Raw genomic sequence first — 24,879 nt, forward strand, 5'->3', positions numbered from 1 at the left:
GGTCGGGAAGACCAAGAGTCTGGTTCCTTTGGCTGGGGGGACCAATCAGGGGTGGGGCCCGCCAGCCATTTGCCTGCGGCTCCCCCCCACAGCCGACCTGGCTCTGATTTGGGCCATGATACTTCTTCCCGTCTCCTCCTCCTGACAGGCTAGGCCCCACTCGGCTGATTGGGGCTGGGCCAGCCAGACCCCACCCATGCATGAATTCGTGCACTGGGCCTCTAGTAAATACTAAAATAGAGATATGCACCTATGATACATTTGGGTAAAAGTGGAGTAAACAACCAATTTAGCTTTAGTGCCATAGAGAAAACTTTTGAGAGGGGAATATGCAAATGAGGAAACTTAAATGGAGAGAGTTCCTATAGTGGGAATATGGGGAAAGGTCATTCAAGATAGAGGAAAAAGTAAAATTGTCAGGAAATTTCCAGGAGTAAGGTTTACCCAAAGTGAAGTTGCATGCTAGAAAGTGTCGAGATGACTTGACAGTAGACAGCTGCATTTTGTATATGATCTTCAGAAGTTTGAGCTTCATTCTGTAATTTGTGGAAGATACTTGAAAAATACTGAGTATGATCAGATTGATTCTTATTTTAGCAAGCTTGTAGCTTTTGAGGTAGTTGAGCAAATAAATCAGGAGTTGTAGTGGTTATGGCACCAGGCAAGAGGAGCAGTTAGGATATCATTCCTGTAATCTAGATGAGAGATGATGACAATCATTAAAATGGCAGTGCAAATGACAAGAAAAGGATAGATTCCAGATATGTAATAGATATGGAATCAATAGCATTTAATGCTTGATTGTGGGTAGTGAGCATGAAGGAAGAGTCTAGTATAAATCCCATTTTCTGGAATGAATGTTGGGATTAAATGGGAAAATTTCTCACTAGATTTTTGGAAAAAGTTTTATGTATGTGAATAGTTCCTACAAAATGAATAAGCATATATAGGTAACTTCTGAGTAGGTTATTTCTTTTTTCTTCTTCTTTTATTGCCTAAAGTTTTACATATGTCTCCTTTTTCCCCAATTGACCCCCCCCCCAGCCATTCCCACCCCAGGCAAGCCCCCAGTGTCTGTGTCCATTGGTTATGTGGATATGCATGCATATAAGTCCTTTGATTGCTCCCTAACCCTCTCCCTCCCCTACCATTTGTCTCTAGATCTATCTATTCTTGTTCGTCAACTGAGTAGGTTATTTCTAAGTTTCTCTTTATTTTTGTTTATAGATGCCACTTCAAATGAACAACAAGAACTCTTCTGTCAGAAGTTGCAACAGTGTTGTGTACTGTTTGATTTCATGGACTCTGTTTCAGACTTGAAGAGCAAAGAAATTAAGAGAGCAACACTGAATGAACTGGTTGAGTATGTTTCAACTAATCGTGGTGTAATTGTTGAATCAGCGTATTCTGATATAGTAAAAATGGTAAGCCTCTAGACTTATGTTCCTCAGATTTATATAAATTCAAGTAAGATCTGAGGTGTAAATGTGAATTAATAAGTCTTATTTAAGTGTACAATAATTGCTTTGCTCAATAGATAGTCCATTTGAAAGATTATCCATTCATTCCAATAATGCTGACATTGCTTATAATAGTTGGGGAATTCAATAGCCACAATGGCTGGTGGCTACCATACTGGGTAGTGCAGATGTAGAGGTTAGGAGAAAGATATAGGCTCAAGATTATACAGATAGTTAGATAATTGATGTTATGGGGCTTAATAGTCACTGAGAAAGTCTAAAGCAGCGGTTCTCAACCTGTGGGTCGCGACCATCAGAAAACACATATAGCATATCAGATATTTACATTACGATTCATAACAGTAGCAAAATTACAGTTATGAAGTAGCAACGAAAATAATTTTATGGTTGGGGGTCACCACAACATGAGGAACTAACTGTATTAAAGGGTCGCGGCATTAGGAAGGTTGAGAACCTCTGGAAGGGAGAAGAGAAGCCCAATGGAAAACTATGGGGCTCTCCACATTTCAGTGGTGGATAAAGGAGTCAGGCCTAAAAAAAAATTCTTTATATTTTCTAATACATTAGGACATTTTTCAATACAATATTTTTAGTTTCTATAACACTTGAATTTTAATCAAAACTCAGGATAAGAAATTAAATAATATAAATGTTTAAAATATCTAATGCGAAAAGTACTGCCAACTTTGGTAAAGCAAGATTGCTTAGGATACTATTTCTTGATAATTCAACCTTATTCTCCATCAGACAATAGACATTTGTTTAGAATTTGTGATTTTTGTATGTATACTAACAAAATACAGAAAAATCAGTTAAAATAATTAGTCATTGAGTACATAATTTAAGCTTAAGTGTCTCTAGAGTATAGAATTTTTTATATAGCAAGTATAACATATAGTTGCCTTCATTTCCTTCCCCTTTCCTACTATATGTTCTGGGGGAAGAGCAAAATGTGTAGGAAAGTTAAATCTCACCCTGATATACTAATTGGTTTTCTTTGTCACATTGTACTAAGACCAGTTAAAAGGACTTAGGACATTTTGGTGGATTTGTGTGTGTTTTTTAAATGAATAAAAGCCTTACATTTCTTTTTAAAAATATATATTTTGTTGATTTTTTTTACAGAGAGGAAGGGAGAGGGATAGAGAGTTAGAAACATCGATGAGAGAGAATCATTGAGGAGAGCTGCCTCCTGCACAACCTCTACTGGGGATGTGCCCGCAACCAAGGTACATGCCCTTGACCGGAATCGAACCTGGGACCCTAGTCCACAGGCCGACTCTCTATCCACTGAGCCAAACCGGTTAGGGCCCTTACATTTTTCTTTTAAAGATTAGGTATAGAGCCCTGGCTGGTTTGGCTTAGTGGATAGAGCATCGGCCTGGGGACTGAAAAGTCAAGGGCATGTACCTTGGTTGCGGGCACATCCCCCGGAGGAGGTGTGCAGAAGGCAGCTGATCAATGTTTCTCTCTCATTGATGTTTCTAACTCTCTATCCCTCTCCCTTCCTCTCTGTAAAAAATCAATAAAATGTGGTTGTTTTTTTAAAAAGCTAAAAAAAAAAAGATTAACTATGGAGAGAACATTAATTAAAATAAAGTTGGCTTTCTGAACTCCCAGAGACAGTAAAAGGTGATAGTTTGGGAACATAAATAGTAAATATTGATAGGCCTCTTACTTTGTTTTGTTTTTTATTTTGTGTTTATTGCTTAAAAACATTTTCAGGGAGAAAAGCAATATTCTCACCAATATTTCCTCTGATTTCAAATGGTTTGTATTCAGGAATTTTGAAAGTCCTGGTAAAGATACTTTATTTATCTATATGAAGTTGTTGACTTAGATATTATTGAAAGTACTCAAATATTTGAGTCAAATGATTCTGGAATTGCTATAGACTAATAAATTTTGGGATTTAATTTTTCTTGCCCATGTAAAAAAGTGTGTGTGGAGGGGGTGTGTGTATGTCTTTTTCTAAGTCTATGATTATAGTAATTGAATCAGTTTTTTTGGCTTACCATAGATGCCACTTCATAAGATGGTTGGAAATTTGCTTGTACCACCAAATACTCCTTGTTTCATCCTCTCTTCCCCAAATAGTTTAATCTCAAATGACCAACCCCTCAATACTATGGTCTTAAATGTTGACTAACCATTTGGTCTGTTAGTTTGTACATTCTTTAAATAATTGTGAGTTGGAACCACAATCTACTCTTTGCTAGAGAAAAAGGATATATAGTTTACCTTGGTACTGAGACAATGTGAAAGATGAAATTATAAATACTATATTTCATTGATGTGAAATGAAAACTCTCAAATCACATTCTGATTTCAGAGATTAATTTTTTAAAACGTCAGAATAGATGAAATACAGTAAATCATCATGAGGTATTATAAACCATGTCTATAATAGTAGTGAAGACATTCTACCACCTCCTTCCTCTTTTAGTGTGTGTGTGTGATATATATATATATGAATGGAAATACTTTACCAAACTCTTTGGGTTATAGGATAAGTAAATGGCTGGGTTAGAATATGGGGGGAGTTGTGGAAAGGTGAAGAGAATCAAGTTAAGGATAGGTCGAGTTAAGAACTCTATGCATTCCCCTCAAACTTCCTTCTTCTGACCAACTTTTTAAAAGCAAAACTTGGAAAGAACAATTTGTAATTTAAGGAAGAGGAATCCAGAGGTAATCTGTAATCTTCAATAGTTTGGCATCTGAAGAAGAATAGTTTGCATAGAGAAAAGAGAAAAACAAATACAGTACCTGACTTCATATTTTGAAGCGGTTTCTAGGTTTTTGAACTAAGCTTATAGCCACAACTTAACTTTTTTCTTAAATAAAGTTATCTTAAGAATATTTAATTTTGCATTGTTGAGTTCAATCACATAACAAAGAACATAAATCTAAATTTATTTTTCTTTACAGATCAGTGCAAATATCTTCCGTACTCTTCCTCCAAGTGATAATCCAGATTTTGATCCAGAGGAGGATGAACCCACACTTGAGGCTTCTTGGCCTCACATACAAGTATGGAACATAATTATGTATTGACAGTTTTTATATTTATTATATTCTGCTGAAATCATGGCGCGTTCTCTCTCTCTCTCTCTCTCTCTCTCTCTCTCTCTCTCTCTCTCTCTCTCTATTTCCCAAAATACTGCTTTTCACTTTTTAAAACTGTGATAAGATATACTTAACAGCCCTTGCGGGTTTGTCTCAGTGGATGGAGTGTTGGCCTGCAGACCATAGGGTCCTGGGTTTGATTCAGTCAAAGGCATGTACCTTGGTTGCAGGCTCAGGGCTTGTGCAGGAGGCAACCAATCGATGTTTTTCTCACATAGATGTTTCTCTCTTGTCTTTCCCTCTCTTTGATCTCTCCCTAAAAAAAAAATCAATGAAAAAAAATAACCTCAGGTGAGGATTAACAAAACCAAACCAAAAATATACTTAACATTTGCCATTTGAATTGTTCTAAAGTGTACTGTATCTAGTTCCAGAACTTTTCATCAACCCAAATGGAACCTCCCTGGTCATTAACAGTCACATTCTATTCCACCACCCCCACTGCCCCTGATAACTACTCATCTGCTTTGCCTATGGACTTGCCTGTTCTGGGTATTTAAAATCATATAATATGTAACCTTTTGTGTCTGGGTCCTCTCATTTAGCATAATATTTGCAAGGTTAATCAGTGTTGTAGCATGCATCAGCATATAATTTTTAATGGCTGAATATACTCCATTCATTTATCCATTAATCACTTGATAGACATTAGGGTGGTTTCTACTTTTTGGCTACTGTGATTAGAGCTGTTAAGAACTTTTGTACAAGTTTTTGCTTTAACGTTTTTTGCCCATAGTTTTGATACATTGTGTTTTTTGTTTCATTCATCTCAAAATATTTTTCTAATTTCCCTTGTGATTTCTTTTTTGACTCATTAGTTAATTTGGGATGTGTTTAATTTCTACAGATTTGTGGCTCCCACATTTGTTATTGATTTCTAATTTTATTCCATTGTGGTTGGATAATAAATATAATTTGAGTGTTTTCAGTCCTTTTGAGTTTAGAGGCTTGTTTTATGGCAGAGCAGTCTATCCTGGAGCATGTTTCATGTGTACTTCAGAAGAATGTGTATTCTGTTGCTGTTGGGTGGAGTATCCTATAGAAATGTTAGCTCTTGTTTGTTTATAATGTTATTTAAGTCTTCTATTTCCCTGTTGATCTTCTGTTTAGTTCTATCCATTATTGAAAGTGAGATATTGAAGTCTCTAACTATTGTTGTTAACTCATCTATTTCTACCTTCAGTTCTATTAGTTTTTGCTTTATGTATTTCTGGGGCCATATTGTTAGCTACATGTATTTATAGTTGTTACATCTTTCTTATGGGTGGCTTTTATCATTATAACTTTAGTAAGAGGTTCTGTGTTTATTTTGTCTGATATTAGTATGGCCATTCGATTCTCCTTTGGCTACTGTTTGCATGATATATCTTTTCCATTCTTTTACTTTTAATCTGATGATTTCTTTGAATCTAAATTGTGTTTCTTGCTGAAACCGTTTTGGCTCAGTGGATGGAGCATCAGCCTGCGGACTGAGAGGTCCCAGGTTCGATTCTGGTCAGGGGCATGTACCTTGGTTGTGGGCACGTGCCCAGTTGGGAGTGTGCAGGAGGCAGCTGATCGATGTTTCTAACTATCTTCTCCCTTCCTCTCTGTAAAAAAATCAATAAAATATTTTTTTAAAAATAAAATAAATTGTGTTTCTTATAAACAGCATGTGGTTGGATCATGGTTTTTTAAAAAATCAATTTTGACAATATGTCATTTGACTGGAATATTTAATACACTTTCATGTAATGTAATTTCCAGATAGGGTAGGATTTGCATCTTCCTTTTGTCATTTTCTATATGTCTTACATTTTTTTTGTTCCTTTACTCCTCCTCCATTACTGCCTTTTATAATAAATAGGTATTTTCTACTGTACTATTTTATTTTAACTGCCATGTTTCTTTATAGTTTTTTATTTATTTTCTTAATGGTTACCCTAGGGATTGAAATTAGCATCTTAAAACAATCTAGTTTGGTTGAATACTAGTTCAGTAATGCTCAAAACTTTGGTCCAATATATACCTCCATTGCCATCCCACTCCTTCGTGGGATTATTGTCAGAAAAATTAGCTCTTTATACATTATACTAGAGCCCAGTGCACAAATTTGTGCATGGGTGGGGTCTGGCCGGCCCACCCCCATCGGGGCCAATCGGGCTGGGGAGAGCGACCCACACCCTGATCAAATGCCCAGTCAAGGGGACAATTTGAAAAATTAAGGTATTTTTATCTGCCTATGGAAATTAACAGTGGAAATTCAGCCAAATAAACAGTATGCTCTCTATTTTTACTGATATGGTTTGAGATTTTAAATAAATTTTCTGAAACTAATAGTTCTTAACATTTTAGGAGGTGGTGAATTGCTTTCAGAATAAGATTTTTATAAGTTTAGTTTTCTCCCCAAATACACAGATACACGTGTAAGAAATTTACATTCATTCATGATCCCCTGACTCAAATGCTCTGCCCTAATTACATACACACACACACATATATTTATATATATACACACACATTACAGTTCTAAAATTTGGCCATTAGATGGTTAGGAACTCAGAAACTACTGAATAAGCTGATTTATAGATTTGTCAGTATATTGTTGCTATGTCATTACTTAATTGTCTTTTTTTAGAATGGAATATTAAAACTGCTCTGATAAATGGGAATATGGAGAGTTGCAGCACTGAAGAAATTTGTTCAAGGAAAGTTTCTTTCCTTGTTGTTAATGTACTTCGAATCAATTCACCAAAATTATTTGTTTTATACTAAAAGTTTACATTTAACTTATTAAATCCTTGATGCTAGAAATTAATTTGACAGGACGAAAAACAAACATTAAAGTATGAGAGAATAAGTGCATGTAATTTCAAAACCTTTCAAATTTCTGTTCCTCTCATCCTTTTCATGAATTTCCTAAAAATGTACTAATTTTCAGTATCTCTATTATCTCAGTATCTAGTATTTCAGTATCTCTACTACTATCTCTTTACTTTTTCATACTGTAATGGAAATGCTAATGAGCAGTGGAAGAAGGGACAAAAGAAATGTCATTTTAGTAGTTGGAGATTAGTCGTATCTTATAGTATTTCATGATTATTAATGAGCAACAGTTTTTTCCCCCTAAGTATTATTGCTTTATATTTATTGAGGACCAACAAGAGTAATTTTCTGCCCTGGCCTGTGTGGTTCAGTTGGTTGAGCGTAGTCCCATGCACCAAAAGGTTGCTGGTTGGATTCCCAGTCATGGCACATGCCAGGCTGTGGGCTCGATCTCCAGTAGGTGGCATGCAGGAGGCAGCTTATCAATTGATGATTCTCTCTCAAATGAATAAAACACGAACTCTTGAAAAAAAAAACGGTAATTTTCTGTATACCTTTTAGATCAGGGGTGAACCTTTTTTCTACCAAAGGCCATTTGGATCATTCAAGGGTTATACAAAATTATCAATTTAAAAATTAGCCTGCTATATTTGGTTAGACATTTAATTACGTCACCCCTAATTGCCTCAGCAGGGCCAGACCAAATGATTTTGTGGGCCAGATGTTCCCCACTCCTGTTTTAGATAATTAGGGGAGGCTTGCCTGCTGTATTGGCCTGGAATACAGGCAGCTTGTGCATTATTTTTCATTTTTTATCACTACTTTAGTGGCACAGATATGTGGCCTAAATGTTTATTGAATGACTATTTTTACTTCGGGATCGAATCCTCTTTTTTTATTTTTAGGGTGCCAGATTGATATATAGTTTAATAACTAATAAGTTGAGGTACATTTTGGACTATACTTCTGCCTTTCATAGCTGTTAGATTACAACAACAACAAAAAACTTTAGTGTATTTGCCTTTCTCCTTGAAAGATAGAGTAGGTGTAATGGAGGCAGGTTGACTGGATAGTATTTTTCTGATTTGTGGCAGTAAGTGAACGTTTGCTATTACTTTTTAAAATATATATTTTTTTATTGATTTCAGAGAAGAAGAGAAGGGAGAGAGAGAGAGAGAGAAACATCAGTGATGAGAGAGAATCATCGATCGGCTGCCTCCTGCACACATACTACCCCCCTCCCCCCCCCAGGGATCAAGCCTGCAACCCAGGCATGTGCCCTGACCGGGAATCGAACTGTGACCTCCTATGAAAATAGGTCAGTGCTCAACCACTGAGCCACACTGGTCGGGCTTGCTGTTACTTTTAAGATCCTGGCACTTTTTAAGTAGAAGGCCTGATGTAACTTCTTGTTTACTCACTGTGGTGAACAGACATTCCTTCCTGAGCTCTGTATTTCTATAATTTGGTTCATTATTTCCCAAGTGTGGATAAGGTATGCTGGCTTCAATTTAACTCTTTTCCCCCTACTATAGTTTTAAATAAAGACCTGAAAATTTTTTATTTTACTTTATTGTTATTCATACGTTGCCCCTTATAATCCTGTTTATTCTTATCTGGATGGAGTTTTTTATTCTGTATTTAACAAACTCTGGAGATTAAATTGAGGTAGTTTAGTGGTCCACTGGAGAAAGAATATTTTCCCAGTGAATATGGGCTGCAAAGTAGTCTTCTTAATTAAATATTTAATAGGCACCATGTTTATTTTCTAGCTCCTGTAATTTAACATTTCAATGAGTGATGTAAAGCAATAAACAATTCTCAAAATTTACAGCTTATGAGACCAAATTGTGTGTATTTAGTTTTAAAAAACTGTTACAACTTGTTTCTTTTCTGAGATCTGAAATTTCCCTACTTGTTGGTAAGGGAAGTGTGGTTTTGGTATGACATTAACTTAGGGTAATATTTTTTGGCATCATCTTAACTTTTATTTAATTTTCTCTCATAGTTGGTATATGAATTCTTCTTAAGATTTTTGGAAAGCCCTGATTTCCAGCCTAGCATTGCAAAGCGATACATTGATCAGAAATTTGTACAACAGGTAAGGCATTCTTATGTCTTAATGATTTATTAAGTTGTGATTAAAATAAAATAGTCTTTCAAAACTTTAATAGTTTATTTCAATTTTAACAGCAGTTACTATTCTTGCCAATTAGGATAAAAATTAAGTAGCTTTGAGAATGCAAGAGTATTTTAAAGAGAAAGGATTAACTTCAAACGAAGTCAATCAAATTAACCTATCCAATCCTAGATTCCCAGTTATTTTGTAAAGATCAGAAAAGCAAGCCTTTCTGTAACACCTAACTGAGAAAATTTGGTATGACAATTATACACCTTTTAATTTTAATCCTTTGAACTTGAACTTGACATGTTTTAAGCATTGTGATGTTGAAATGACAGGGGAAAATGGAAATGGGGTCATTCTTAGCAATTGGGCCGTTAGACTACTTTCCCGTCATAAAAGCATCAATTACCTTTCCCTGTTCCTTTCCCCTTCCTTCCTTGGGCATTCCAGTCATCCAGTTCCTAAACCACAGATAAAATAGGACCTTTAAGAAGAAAAGGAATAAAGTTAAACATATGTGACACCTTCTTTCTTTATATAAATTGGTTATTAGTTCTTTTTGGAACCTACATCCTCAAAATTAATTTCTCAAAATGTGATCATTTTTATTTTCAAAATCTTTTTTAACAATATAAAGGCCTCTTTTTAACTATGTAGAATTGGCTGGCCCTAAACAAAATTGTGAGGTAGACCAAATTTTTCTCTTTTGAAATACTTGTAGGTATGTAAGTATCAGGAATTTGAGTTATTTGCATTTTAAAGAAAGATAAGAAGATGGATAAAAGGGAATCAGTGAACTCACTGCTGAGGCCAGGATTAAAATTATTACAAGAACCCTTCCTACCCTCTCCCACCATGTGTATTCCCTATGATAAAGATTCTATAAACAAGAGTTACACATGTTTGGAGTTCATTTTTGGTTATTTATAACTATCCCTGACCCTCATATAAAGTATTCTAACTGCTGTGAATATATTGATAAAGAACTTTGTCAAGAATATGTCCTTCAGCCATTTAAGTAGCTCTTCATGAATTGTGAAGAAATATTAGGTGTGTGTTAACAGGTAAAATGTCTCTTTCATTCACAAGTAAAAATCAGATTAAATGAAACTGTTATTTTGATGATTGCAATTGAATGCATATTTATCTTTTGTAGCTCTTTTGTGCTACAGAAAGAATCTATCTAATCTAATAATAGACAACCATGGTAATTGACCATACCTTCACTACGCCTCCCATGGACTAATTAGCATAATATGCAAATTAGCCGCCAACAAAGATGGCGGCTAATTTGCACACTGCAGGCAAATCCCACTGCGCTGCCCCAGGGCGAGATCCTGGCCTGCTGTGTGCAGGCAGGGCAGGCAGCAGCATGATCTGAGCTGCTGCCCATCCCAGCGTGGGATCTGGGCCTGCCATCTGCAACCGGGGGAGACGGGGCAGACACTGTGGGATTGGGTGTGCCATCTGCCACCAGGGGAGCGGGCCTAAGCCAGCAGGTGGTTACCTCCCAAGGGGTCCCAGAGTGTGAGAGAGCACAGGTTGGGCTGAGGGACCCCCCTCCCCTGCCAGTGCACAAATTTTTGTGCACGGGGCTTCTAGTATGTATATAAAAGCCTAAGTGACCGAACCACCAGTCGCTGTGATGCACACTGACCACCAGGGGTCAGACTCTCGCCGCAGGAGCTGCCCCCTGGTGGTCAGTACACTCCCACAGCAGGAGCGCCGCTCAGCTGACCAACAGGTGCCAGATGCCAGGCTCAGATGCCAGAAGAGTACGAACCTCATCTGCCTCCGCGGCAAGACACCAAGCGGTGGCGGTGGCAGGCGCAGTGGGGATGGGATGAGCGGGAGCGGTGCAGCACCCGGCCTGGGCTCAGACTCCTCCCTGGCTGGGCTGGCCTGCGAGGATCAGGCCAAAACCGGCAGTCCAACATCCCCCAAAGGGTCCCGGATTGCAAGAGGGTGCAGGCCAGGCTAAGGGACCCCACAGGTGCACAAATGAATGCACTGGGCCTCTAGCATCTGTCTATATAAGAGGAATATGCAAATTATCCAGGACACTATAACGTCACAACTGAACAGCAGAAGGGACCTGAGGCTGCATGGTGCCTGGCTGGGGTGAGGGACCTCAGGCCACGCCCTCTACCCCCGCGCCAGGCCAGGAGACCTCAAGCTGTGCCACTTGACTGGCGGGGTTGACAGGGACCCTCAGGCCATGCCCCCCGCCCTGGCGCCGGGGGACCTAAGGCTGTGCCCCCCGCCTGGAGGGGCTTGACAGGGCTGGGGCAGGCTGGGTCTGGGTCTCCTGCGTTTTTCAAGTGTGTGCCGGTCGTGGGCGGGGACTTAACTCTAGGTCCCATAGCCCTGACAGGAGGGAGATTTTCATATACATTTTACTAATTTTATCTCTCACACTTCTATTATAGAGAAGGGGCAAATAGCAATATTAAAATATTTCCTCTAGTTCCCTTTTAATGTGCACAAATTTTATGCACCGGGCCACTAGTAGTATAATAAGGAACTCTAGTAATGCCATATTAAATTGTATTTAAAATAATAGCAGGTTGAGAGGAACAAATGCCTTAATGTTTCCTCAGTCTGAAACTTGAGGCATTTTAGTTGCTGAATTATTCAGTAGATTTTAAGGGGAACAAGAATAAAAACTAGTATAGTGGGACCCATTTTCCACCTTAACTCTAAATGCCTGAATTAGCTGAGAAGCCAAGGCCCAGTCATTTGTTTTCTAGCAGTTTGTATGACTGCTTTCACAGATCACTTCACTGAGGTATTCTTAGTGTGTTGTTCTATTACATAGTATGTATGGGGATTCTCTGCTTTTGCATTTTGAAATTATTTGATTAGGTGATAAATATTAAGTCTTAGAGTCTAAGGTATAAATTTGGACAATTCATTTTTTTAAGAGAAGAAAATAATTGTGTAGTTTCAGGTTATGTTCAGATCATAGAGTTTCAGAAGAAGGAAGGAAGGTAAGAATTATTGAGTACATTTTATGTGCCAAGCACTGTCTATATAGATAGAGCTTGACTATGTCTAGTTTCAGTCAGATGGCACAATCAGGATTTGAAGTACACTCTCTGACCTCTGACCTTCTCTTAAAAAAACAAAACAAAATTGGTTTCAATCTTTCTCATTTTATCAATGAAGAAATAGGCTCATGGGTTATAAATTACTCTTATAAGCACAGTTAAATAAAACTATCAGTGCCAGAATAAGAAAGTTTCCTGAGTACTAGTTTTGTGTGTGTTTCATTGTGTTAATATTATCTCAATAAATGTATTTAGATTATAATATTTCAAAATAGGTTTCTTTAAATAGATTTGACACTTAGATAACAACTGTTCTCTAGTTAAATATTTTCCCCAAGGATCAACTTGAATTAGGCATGACCACCTTAATTAAGGGCCACTTTTATTAATTTGAAAGCATATTTTCCAAGTAACCCATCATCAAAAACTTGCATATGTGTGTTAAATGAGCAGTTTAGTCATTTTTTTAAAAATACATATTTTATTGATTTTTATAGAGAGGAAGGGAGAGAAATAGGGAGTTAGAAACATTGATGAGAGAGAAACATGGATCAGCTTCCTCCTGCACACCCCCTACTGGGGATATGCCCGCAACCAAGGTACATGCCCTTGACCAGAATCCAACCTGGGACCCTTCAGTCCACAGGCCGACGCTCTATCCACTGAGCCAAACTGGTTAGGGCAGTTTAGTCATTTTTAATTAGAATAATTTGAGCTGAATTTATTAGGTATATTAACACAAATTCTCATGTTCCAAAGATGGTTTTACTGGAGCCTCATACAGTACTTCCATAAGCTCGTGAACAAAGAGTGCAAACTAAGTAGACATTTGTTTAGGGGAATATAAACACGACAAAAGGCATCACTATCCACAAAAAAATACTCTGTAGAAGAGTTACATATGTACACAATTACATGTAATTCAGGACAGAATGGAAAAAGAACTTCCAATGAGGTTCAGAGCTTGCTATCTTAACTGTAATTATCAATACTTAAGTGCAGAACATAAAATTCCTTGACAACTTCATTCTTAAAGAGAGATTATAATTTTTCCTAAGAAACTCCAGCTACAGTAATATGTTTTTGGCAGAAGAAATTCAGTTTACCACTTTAAAAATGTGAGCTTTTGACTTTTTTTGAAGATCTCATTTATTCTACCTTTGCTAAAGAGTTGTGTAAAGGTATAGGAAAATGATGATTTGGCCAATTTGAACTGGCTTAAAATTTTCCAGCCATTTTAGAGAGAAAAGGAGAGAGTGAAACATCGATGTAAGAAAGAAACATCAATTGGTTGCCTCCTGTATACACTCTGGGTATGTGCCCTGACCCAAAATCAAACCATAACCTTTTTTGGTGTATGAGATGATACTCCAACCAACTGAACCACCTGGCCAGGGTTGCTTAGCTGACTTTAAATCAAAATCTGTGGTCTTATCTTTACAGTGTTATTTCATGAATGATTTCCACACTGTTAGCATATATCTACAATAATTTATCCTATTAACTAAATACTAATTTTTGAGCTATTGGCATGGTGACTTAAAATTTTTTTGTGTCAAATCACAAGAAAAGCCTTGATTTGTGTGCATCTTTTTAGTAAATCGAAAATACACATGTGCCACATGTATTTTAACTTCATTTAATGACTTGCAATCTACAAGCTTTAACATTTTTGTATGTAATTTTGACTATCAAAAAGTATTAAAAACTCTTAAATTTCAAAACTATAAAGTATGGGCCATGTTTAGTAGTTAAGAGTGGGATAGAATTTTAAAATGAGTGGCAGGGCAAAAAAAGTGCACTTTTTGAAGTGTTTATATTATTTATTGTGTCATTTTTTGAAATGAAGTAAGTGAAGAGAAATTCTCCCTAAGCTTTTCTTTAGCTTCACTAGTTAGCAAGACTAAAACCAATATGATAAGGCAGAATCTTTAAATTTAAAAAAAAGGTTTCATGGGTTATCTAAAATCAGTATTAAAATAAAGTGAAGTTTTAGCTTGATTATTTTTAAAAAGTAATTTCTCAGCTTTTTTTTAAAGCTCCTGGAACTTTTTGATAGTGAAGATCCCAGAGAACGTGACTTCCTGAAGACTGTTCTGCATCGAATTTATGGGAAATTTCTTGGACTAAGAGCATTCATCAGAAAACAAATTAACAACATTTTCCTCAGGTAAATTGGTCATATATTCATATATGGTACTTTTTATCCCCTTTCATATTTTCTTTTTATTCCAGTTGCTTTAGGTTAACTTTTAACATCTGAAATTGGAACTTTAACTGCTAGTATTTGAGTCATGTTTAGCCCATTTTGTGGACATCATTTGATTGCCTCTAACTTTGTAGAAATTTATAACCTACTTTTCATCTATGTGGATAATAGTAATGAAGTTTTTAATAGGTAATACTAATGTTATTCACATGTAAGATTTATTGTGAGGAGAATTGGTCTATTTCCTTGAGTTTTTTTGTTTGAAAAATTTTTAAGAACTATTTAAATCAGTAGCTCTTGGAAGTACTTTCATTTGATTTTCTGATAAAGGTAATTAAATTTATATGGGATCTATTTTTTTGGCTACTTTATAAGTGATAGTCTATTTTAGTTTCACTTTAATACCCACACTTCAGGTTTGGTATGTTTGTTTTTAAATTGAAGATCTGGCAAAATTAGGCTAGCATTTCCACATGGTAACAACTACAGAAAGAGCATCTCTCTCCAGTTCTGTGCCATCCTCCCCCTGTCCTGTGTTTCTTTGAATTTGCCTCCCTGCTTTAAGGGTGATCTTAATCTTGGAAAGCTATGCCGCCTGTGTAGTTTAGGTTTAGAGAATTCTGGATAATGGTGGCTTTATTATATGTGAGTTCCTTTCTCTTGGATTTTCCTATTTTAAAAAGTATTTCCTCGAGGAAGCACATCTTAAAAAATTTTTAAGTAAAATAAAATATTCCAGGTGAAAAAATATTATCTTAACATATAGCAAGTTTTAACAAAAGTATATGCTTAAATATGAAATATTTAAAAGTATCTGGTTTAGCTCTGGCCAGGTGGCTCGGCGGTTGGAGTGTCATTCCACATACTAAAAGGTTGTGGGTTTCATTCCCTGTCAGGGCACGTGAGGGAGGCGACCAGTCAATGTTTCTCTCCTCTCCCCTCCCCCCCAAATCTCCTCCTTTTCCTAGCTAAAATCAATAAACATATGCTTGGGTGAGGGGGTTTTTTTGTTGTTGTTTTTTAAGCATCTGGTTTAGTAGGAAATAGACTTTCTTTTATAAGATTGCTGAGAAGTAACTGATTGGGGCAAAAACGTTTACAAGGAATTCTTACAACAGTCTTGTACAGTTCTTATAGTTACCCTTGGGGCTTTATTTCTGCCTTTCTCTTAGTTTTCTGATATTTTATTTTTCATTACATCTATATTTTAAATTCAGGTTTATATATGAAACAGAACATTTCAATGGTGTTGCTGAACTCCTGGAAATATTAGGAAGGTAGGTCAGTTTTGTGTTTTGTTTTTTCCTTGTTCTTTTTAAAAATTAAGTAACTTTGAATGTTTTATGTGTTAAAATCTTAGCTGGGGGTAGAGAAATTATCATATTTATATATAGACTGCAAGACATCGTTTCTCAACTGAATTCTTATTATAGTTTTTTTTGGAGGGTCAGCATTTTTAAAGTACTGCCATGCAAGACATCTGTTTCAGAATAGGCTTCTTGCATTTGAAGCTGTGGCATGTTTTATGCCTTATCTTGCCAGACTGCCTCAGAAATTTATAGGTTCTGATTGGGAAGAGATGAAATAAGCTACAGTGAATCTTTTGATGAAGTTATAAGAATTCTTGTTCATATGTTGATAGACCATTCCTAATCCATCTGTTCTTTTTAGAAGAATCTACAGCCTTTTAGTTTACATGAACATTTTGCCTTCCTTATTAACTTGAGAAACGTTTAGACCCCTGTATTTGTACTAGAGGAAGCTAAAATCTTTAGTAGTTAACAGAATGACTATGAAGAGAATTACTTCTTAGTTTAAGATCCTTCAATAAAATAAGAGAAACAACCCATTTACTTCAGAAATATTAAAAATTCTTATTGTGATACTGATTCTGGCTTTAGGGAGGGAAAAAAAAGGCAACAGTGTATAAAGTGCTGAGCTTATGTAGGACATGCAGATAGAAATTACTCGCTGGAGCATTAATTGGTAGTCCTAGTTGACTTTTGGATCATTGAATGACTTAAAAACTTAATAGCAATAGTCTGCCTAAAGTAGTTTGAAGATGAGCAAGTAATTCAACACCAGGATTAAAGCAGAGCACAGTTCCTTATGTACGAATGGATATAATAACTTTTAGAAATAAAGTAGTAACTACTTAACCCTTCCCCCTGCCTTTTTTTCCCTCCAGTATTATCAATGGCTTTGCATTGCCACTGAAAGCAGAACATAAACAATTTCTAATGAAGGTTCTTATTCCTATGCATACTGCAAAAGGATTAGCTTTGTTTCATGCTCAGGTAAGCTTCAGAAAACTTTAAAGTGAAATGAATTATTGTTTCAGAAACTGATATAAAGGCAGAGAAATTGAGAAGTACTGAGATGGCAATTTTAAGTGTACTTAAGCAATTTTCTTTTTAAGTTGCCGAAAATAAAATTTTATAATTTAAAATATTATTTTTAGTGTTATTAAATAAGGTCAGTGCATATTGAGTATAGACATAGGAAAGAAAATGTCAAGCTCTTTTCTAGTCTAGGCCCTGACCTAATTAACTAAATGGCATTGAATAAATCCCACATAACTGCAGTGTTCTGTTTAGCTGCAATAACCTAGTCTCCTCGATTACTACTTAGAGAATAATATATCAGCATGGCATACATGCTGAAAAAGTAAAATGTTAAGCTCTAGTCTTATTTCAATTAACTTCATATTCAGAAGTTCCTTTCAAGGTGAAACATTTACACAATTGTGAGTATACTAATTTTTATATAGTATTGAGATTAAGCTAGAGTAAAATTCATCAAAATAAGGTAATCGTTTTTGTTAGTTAAATATAAAAACCCTGCATCACTAAATGTTACTTCACTCAGTAATATTTATAAACTGTCCCTTCCATTTTAGTTAGCCTACTGTGTTGTACAGTTCCTGGAGAAAGATACAACACTAACAGAACCAGTAAGTGGTCTATTTATTTTTACGTTTTGGGTCTACATTGGAGCATTTCATTGTACCTTTCTTAATACTGTTATATACCTTTACAGAGTTATCAACAGTAGTAATAATGTACTTTAAACTAAAATCATTGACAAGGAATGAGAGGTTAATCTGCATTCAAAGAATAGGATTAGAAACAGGAGTTCTCATGAGTTATGTGTCTTGAATAACTTAAATATAAATTAATATTAACATAGTAGTTGAGATGACTGCACTAAAATTTTATAGAGATATCTTCACTGATAATTTTTAATCTTCATTTACCTTTTAAAATTAAAACATACTGAGGAAGCCCCAAAATTATTCCCTTGAGTTTTGTTTTGTCTTTTCAAATAGGGTTTTCCCTCTTATTAATGACAAACCACATGATTGGGATTGTAAACATCTCCTTGCCTTTGGAGCATAAGATATAATCTTGGAATAAAGGTTGTTTATGAATCAGCATAATAATTCACTATTTGAATTCTGCTTACTATTTGACTATCATATGAAGATTCAGGAAAAAATAAAAATGTTATGAAAATTAACTGAAGATTCAAGAAAAACAAAAGATGGTAGGGAGAAATAGGCAAGTATAAAAGAATAAAAAACCTTGGTGAATTAAATTTTGATAGTACTTTCTAGGTATCCTAAATCTGAATATTTAAACTAAGAGTTTTTGAAGTATTGCAGAAGATTTCAAGGATTTAAACTGCTATCCCTAGGTGTGGTTGGAAAACTTATGTATTTAGAATTCTCCCTTTGATTTGACCTTTGCATGTGTAATGGAACAAAATATGCTTTTCCCACTCCCTTATATTTTGATTTTTTAGACTTGCAGTTATTTCTGAAAACAGCTAAAAATACTTTTTAAAGACAAATCAGAAGAATTAGAAAGCCCAGTCTGTACATGAAGCCACATTAAGTTTCTAAAGTGGATTAAAACTTAATACAAATCCATAACTCTCATTAAAATTGAGACAAAGAAAGCCTGTAACATAACTGATGGTTTATGTTGGTGAATAAGTAAACAGATATAAGTTAAACATATTAAATGAACATGGGTGGCTAGGGGAGATGATTTCTTTTTAAAGATGGATGATGGCCAGAAATCTGGCTTAGATGAGTTGGGTTAATGGAAATAGAAGCAGGATGAGGAGATAATAATGTAAATGTCTAAGTTGACAAAGAAAAATATGTTTCAAGTCATAAAGATCTGTAGATATGAGAGATCTTACAGTTTCTACCATAGGCTATTCCAGCACCAAAATTATGACCATGTTACTTGGGTCTCAGCCTTAATATTCATTTCCTAGAAACCTGGCATTCATATCAAAGCTTCCTAAAAATTATAAATAAGCTGTGGCTAGTTTTTTATATTCCATTTCTGTTTATGAAAGTAATGTGTGTTAATTTGGTTCACATAATACAAAATCAGAAAGCACAATGTGGAGGTAAACACAAGTGAACATATTTCTACAAAATTTTTGTACATTTATGTGTAGATTAAATAAATGGTGCGACAGTGTTGTTGTTTTCATCTCAATATAATGTGAAGTGTAATATCTTTCTATATGAACCTGATTTTGTTCACTGGTAGCGTCAGATTCCGTTATGGATTACCCTAACATATTTAATCTTCTATTAATGGGCACTTCAATTATGGCAGTTTTCATTGTTACAGTCGTGTTGCTGGGTGAAGGGGTGCTTTAGGGGGTTGGATTTGTGCTGTGTCCTGTCTGTGGTTTTGGTTACAAAAAAAAAAAATCTGTGTCTAAAACCCTCAGAACAGTATACCAAAATAAGAAAAATTTTACTGCAAGTAAATTTGTTAAACCAATTAGCCAAAGAATACATGGAAATTTTAACATGTTCTAAGTTGTCTTCCACAGAGTTTGAACAATTTAGATGCCTGTTTTCTATCACCCTAGCAGGATATTAAGTTTTAAAATTTTTGCTGATATTAAAATTTGTTAGTTTAATAGATATTAAGTATTTTCATTGGCTTCTTCATTATCACAGGGATTGAGCTATCCTTTTATATGGTTATTGGTCATTTATATTTGTGTCCTTTTTATCCTTTTCCTATATTTTGCAAATATTTTTTGTCCATTTGAAGTGTTTCTTTAATTTTGAATGTAGTTTTTAACTAACTTTGCCTTAAAGAATTAAAAAAAAATTTTATGTAATGGGATGTATTCATCATTATGGCTTCTGGCCTTACCGACATACTAAGAAAAACCCTTATTATACCCTTTGAGATGATCAAAATATTCTGTAGTATTACATTCTGATTATTTTATGGATTTAGTTTTTATCTATAAAAAACTTTATCCCATCTATAATTGTTTCCTAGCACTGCCATGACGAATTACCACAAACCTGGTGGCTTAAAATAACAAATTATTCTCTCACAGTTCTGAAGGCCAGAAGTCCAAAATCAAGGTGTCAGCAGGGCTTCATTCTCTCCAGATGCTCTAGGGGAGAGTCCGTTCCTTGCCTCTTCCAGTGTCTGGTGTCTCTAGGTTTTCCATGGCTTATGGCTGCATCTCTCCAATCTCCCATTGCTGCCTCTTCTGTCTCTGTGTCTCTTAAAATGACATTATTTGTTGGATTTAGGGCCCACCCAAATAACCCAGGGTGACTTTAACCCCTTCCCCGGCAGAAACGTGTATACTCGTTTTCACAAAATGTTCTTTTTCAGTCGTCGACGAGTATACTAAGAAAATATGGTAAAAAAATATGGTTTATAGGAAGATGAGTTACAAACTGTTTTCATAACCAGCATCAAAAATACTATATAGAACCAAAATTAAAAAATTAGTCTGAAAAAGAAACGTTTTTAACAAAAAAATTGTTGGGGAAGGGGTTAACTCTTAATTATATCTGTAAAGATCCAATGCCCAAATAAATCACATTCATAGATTCTAGAGGTTAGGGTACACATACAAACACCAACTGATATCGAAATTTGTGTGACAAGGGTAAGGAACTGTATTAGTTTTCTATTGCTGAATAACATTTAAAAATTTAGTGGCTTAAAACATTATCTCATAGTTTCTATGAATCACGATTCAGGCATGACTTAGCTGGGTCCTGTGCTGTAGAGTTTCTTACAAGAAGGCTGCAGTTGAGGTGTTGTCCAGCCTCATATATAAAGGCTCAGATGAGGAAGGATCTGCTTCCGAGTTCACGTGTTTGTCGAAAATTCAGTTCCTCAAGTGCTGTTGGACTGAGTGAGGGCTTCAGTTTCTACCTGGCTGTTGGCCACAAGCCACCCTCAAATCCTTGTCAACATGGGCATTTCCAAATATAGCAGCTTGCTTTACCAAAGTTGCAAGATGAGAAGGCTTTAGAATCTGCTAGTGGAATGGAAGTCACTAGGGCAGCCCACACAAAAGGATTACAGAAGACTGAATTCAAGAAGTAAAGATCTTGGGAGATTATTTTAAGTGTCAGCCTACCAAAGGAGCTACTTTTTTTTTTTTTTCTAAATGGTGAGCCACCAGTCTTAGGTACTACTACTTAATTGACTAATTCATCTGTTTCCCATGGAACTGAAATGCAACTTTTGTCATATATTTAAACCATATATATATTACATATATATATATATATGAGTCTATCTAGTTATAACTATATTTTATGTCTCTTCTGTCAGTTTCAATAATAATACCATCTTGTTTTAGTTGCTGGTATCAGTAGTTCAGGTTCCATTCCATTAATTTTCCCTCTTTTCCCTCCATCCCATTCATGGTTATTTGCTTACATTTATAGCTTTTAGAATAAGTGCTTCTAGTTTCGGAAAATAATCCATTTGGCGTTTGAAATTATATTAAATTTATAGATTAAGTATAGAAGAAATATTTGTACAATCTTGAATCATCTTATCTACTTAGTCTTTCATGATATTCAATGATGTTTTATAGTTTTCATTGTATAAATCTTAAACATTTCTTACCAATTGTATTCTTTTTGTACATTACTTTTTGTTATGAAAGGCACTTTCATTTGATTATCATTGATACTGTTTTATAAAGGTATATTGATTTTTATCTGACCATATATTGAATTTTTCTACTCATTTTAGTAATTTTTTTCTAACCATTTAGGAATAGTTATTTTAAAATTATAAAAATGTATAATTAATATATACTTAGACAAATATAATTCTGATATTCCTTTCCAAAGTTATTCATCAAAACCTTTTCATCTTACTGCATTAGCTCCAGCACAATGTTCTCTCCAGTTTTAATTTGAATGAGTGTTCTTCATTACTGGACAAGATCAATAACTATAACAGATCCTAAAAGGCTGTCAAAGATCTATATCCACAAAAGCACCAGGCCCAGATAGTTTTACAGCCTGGTTTCTAAGAAAGCATTGTATAATGCTTTCTGATAATGATGACTGATGGTTTCTGATAAGTTCTTAGTTCGGTCTTAGTAAAATTTTATCAGAATAATATTCAATAACTTCAAATTTTTTTGAGATATAATCTACAACTATGAGTTGAACCATCCTGGAATAAATTATAATTGGCCAGATAGTATTCTGTTAATATGCTGTTGGATTCACTTAGTTGCAAAAATTTGTATTAACTTAGTTTGGTTATCAAAATTATGCTATGAAATAAATTGGGGAGCTTTCTGGCTTTTTGGTGCTTCATAATAGTTTTAAATAAGAATTATTTGTCCCTTAGTTTCTCCCTAAAATAACCTATGCTCCTCAGCCCAGCAGTTATTATATTTCCCTTTATGGTCTTAGTAGTTAGTAGCACTTACTGCTATTGAAATTATTTTATTTATGTCTAATTGATAACTTACGTTGATCTTCCTGCTTCATGAAAATCATGAACAGTATCTGGTACAGAGGCATTCAGTAAACAAAATTAATAAAATCTGGAGATACACTTAGATAATACTTCAGAATGAATATTGGTATAATCACAATTACTTAAAATTTCCTGGAATTAACTAACTTCATTGCTTAATTCATGCTAAACTTTTCCTTTTGCAGGTGATCAGAGGATTGCTGAAATTTTGGCCAAAAACATGCAGCCAGAAAGAGGTAGGCTTGATTCACACATTAAAACACTGCTCTCAGGGCTATAAACCATGTTTCTTTTGTCCCTGCTACTGAGCAGGTTTTCTAGGGGATTTGAGAGACTTGATAGAATAACCTTAAAGTCCTTTTTTGTCCACTGAGATTAATCTCCTTTTAATGTTTTCTATATTAACATCATATAATTTGTCATGTTTCTTAAAAAAATTTTTTTAACCTAGGTGATGTTTTTAGGAGAAATTGAAGAAATCTTAGATGTTATTGAACCAACACAGTTCAAAAAAATTGAAGAGCCCCTTTTTAAGCAAATATCTAAGTGTGTATCCAGTTCTCATTTTCAGGTATGATGTACTCAGCAAAGTCATTTTTATTTTATATTATTTCTTTTCTCTTTTGTTCTTGACATTGATAAATATTTCTTTCAGGTTGCAGAAAGGGCGTTGTACTTCTGGAATAATGAATATATTCTTAGTTTGATTGAGGAGAATATTGATAAAATTCTGCCAATTATGTTTGGTAGTTTGTACAAAATCTCCAAGGAACACTGGAATCCGTAAGTGTCTAACTCATACATAAAGCTTATCCAGATGTGGAACTTATTCCAAGGTTAACATCACATAGTATATACCTTTATAAAGTGTAAATATGTTTGTACTTAATTTCAATTTAAAATTACAAATCTCCCTGAAGGTAGGACTTTATAGTATGACATTCTGCACCAGATCAGTATGTGGTCAGACCCAGCTAATATTTGTGGAGATGCACAAATGACTGCAAATGCCAAGTGGGGTTGACCTGCTGCTAATAACACTCTCATATCTGCAGGTAGCACTATGGCAAGGAGAAGCTGAAGTGCTTAAGGTCATATAAGTGATGCTTACATGGCATATATTCTAACTTCTATGACATCATGTTCGTTTTGTTTTTATTGATTTTTAGAAGGGAGAGGGATAGAGAGAAACATCATTGACTGGCTGCCTCCTGCACGCCCCCTACTGGCGACCTATTGTTTGCTGGGTCAGCACTCAACCGCTGAGCCACAGCAGCTGGGTTCGTGTCCTTTTAAAGCTGCTGTTACTCAGGGTCTGAGACTCTAGAGCTGATATGAAGCTAATCACAGCATTTTTAGTGAGAGTTTAATCTGAACATGATACATTGGTGAGGATAGGGTTTGGAATCAGACAAACCATCTCTACCACCACTGGTTATGTGACCTTGTAGCATTTCCTCTTTTCAACTCTAAAACAGATTGAGTGAACCAGCCAACATTTAACTACTTTCACAGATGATAGTGTTCCATTTCCTTTTAGAGGCATCAATAACCCAGCACTGGCTTATTTTTCGTTTTAGGACCATCGTAGCACTGGTCTACAATGTGCTGAAAACCCTAATGGAAATGAATGGCAAGCTTTTCGATGATCTTACTAGTTCATACAAAGCTGAAAGACAAAGGTATTTGACATTTTAAACTACATTTTAGGTTAGCTGAATGTAATTCAGTATAATAAGGTATTTTCTCCAAGGTAGAATTATCATGTTTAAAAAATCAATTGCATTAAGCATTATAATTTGAAAGTCTCAACACTTTTAAGTTATTTCCAGGTAAACTTCCCCTAATGGTTAGATTATGATTTTAATGTGAATCAGAAATCTTCTGTTGGTTTCTTTCTGAGCCTTAGACTTCATCAGTCTCATAGCACTATTTTATACAATTTGACTTTTTATATATTTATGAAAATCGTTGTCCCCATGGGCTTCCATAGTGAGTTTTACTCCTCATCTACTCCTTGCACAATAGGGTTTTTCTTAAGCTCCCCATTTAAACAGGTGGTATTTTAAAAGTCAGCATAGCCAAAACCGGTTTGGCTCAGTGGATGGAGCGTCGGCCTGCGGACTGAGGGGTCCCAGGTTCGATTCCGGTCAAGGGCATGTACCTGGGTTGCGGGCGCATCCCCAGTGGGGGGTGTGCAGGAGGCAGCTGATCGATGTTTCTCATCGATGTTTCTAACTATCTCTCTCCCTTCCTCTCTGTAAAAAATCAATAAAAT

The 24,879-nt window shown here is 35.4% G+C and overlaps 1 protein-coding gene across 1 annotated transcript in view; it reads left to right on the forward strand.

The window, feature by feature from the left end:
- Positions 1 to 24,879, forward strand: part of PPP2R5A (protein phosphatase 2 regulatory subunit B', alpha) — a 79,322-nt gene that overhangs the window by 31,224 nt on the left and 23,219 nt on the right. The window contains exons 2-12 of the mRNA XM_006771275.2: positions 1,228 to 1,424; positions 4,410 to 4,511; positions 9,421 to 9,513; positions 14,627 to 14,757; positions 16,014 to 16,073; positions 16,985 to 17,093; positions 17,696 to 17,749; positions 22,787 to 22,837; positions 23,053 to 23,172; positions 23,257 to 23,384; positions 24,182 to 24,283. Coding sequence (XP_006771338.1) covers positions 1,299 to 1,424; positions 4,410 to 4,511; positions 9,421 to 9,513; positions 14,627 to 14,757; positions 16,014 to 16,073; positions 16,985 to 17,093; positions 17,696 to 17,749; positions 22,787 to 22,837; positions 23,053 to 23,172; positions 23,257 to 23,384; positions 24,182 to 24,283 — 1,076 coding nt within the window. The 5' untranslated portion in view covers positions 1,228 to 1,298. The remainder of the gene's footprint in view (positions 1 to 1,227; positions 1,425 to 4,409; positions 4,512 to 9,420; positions 9,514 to 14,626; positions 14,758 to 16,013; positions 16,074 to 16,984; positions 17,094 to 17,695; positions 17,750 to 22,786; positions 22,838 to 23,052; positions 23,173 to 23,256; positions 23,385 to 24,181; positions 24,284 to 24,879) is intronic.

This window comes from Myotis davidii, unplaced genomic scaffold, assembly GCF_000327345.1.
Source record: "Myotis davidii unplaced genomic scaffold, ASM32734v1 scaffold1525, whole genome shotgun sequence".
Lineage (NCBI taxonomy): Eukaryota > Metazoa > Chordata > Mammalia > Chiroptera > Vespertilionidae > Myotis > Myotis davidii.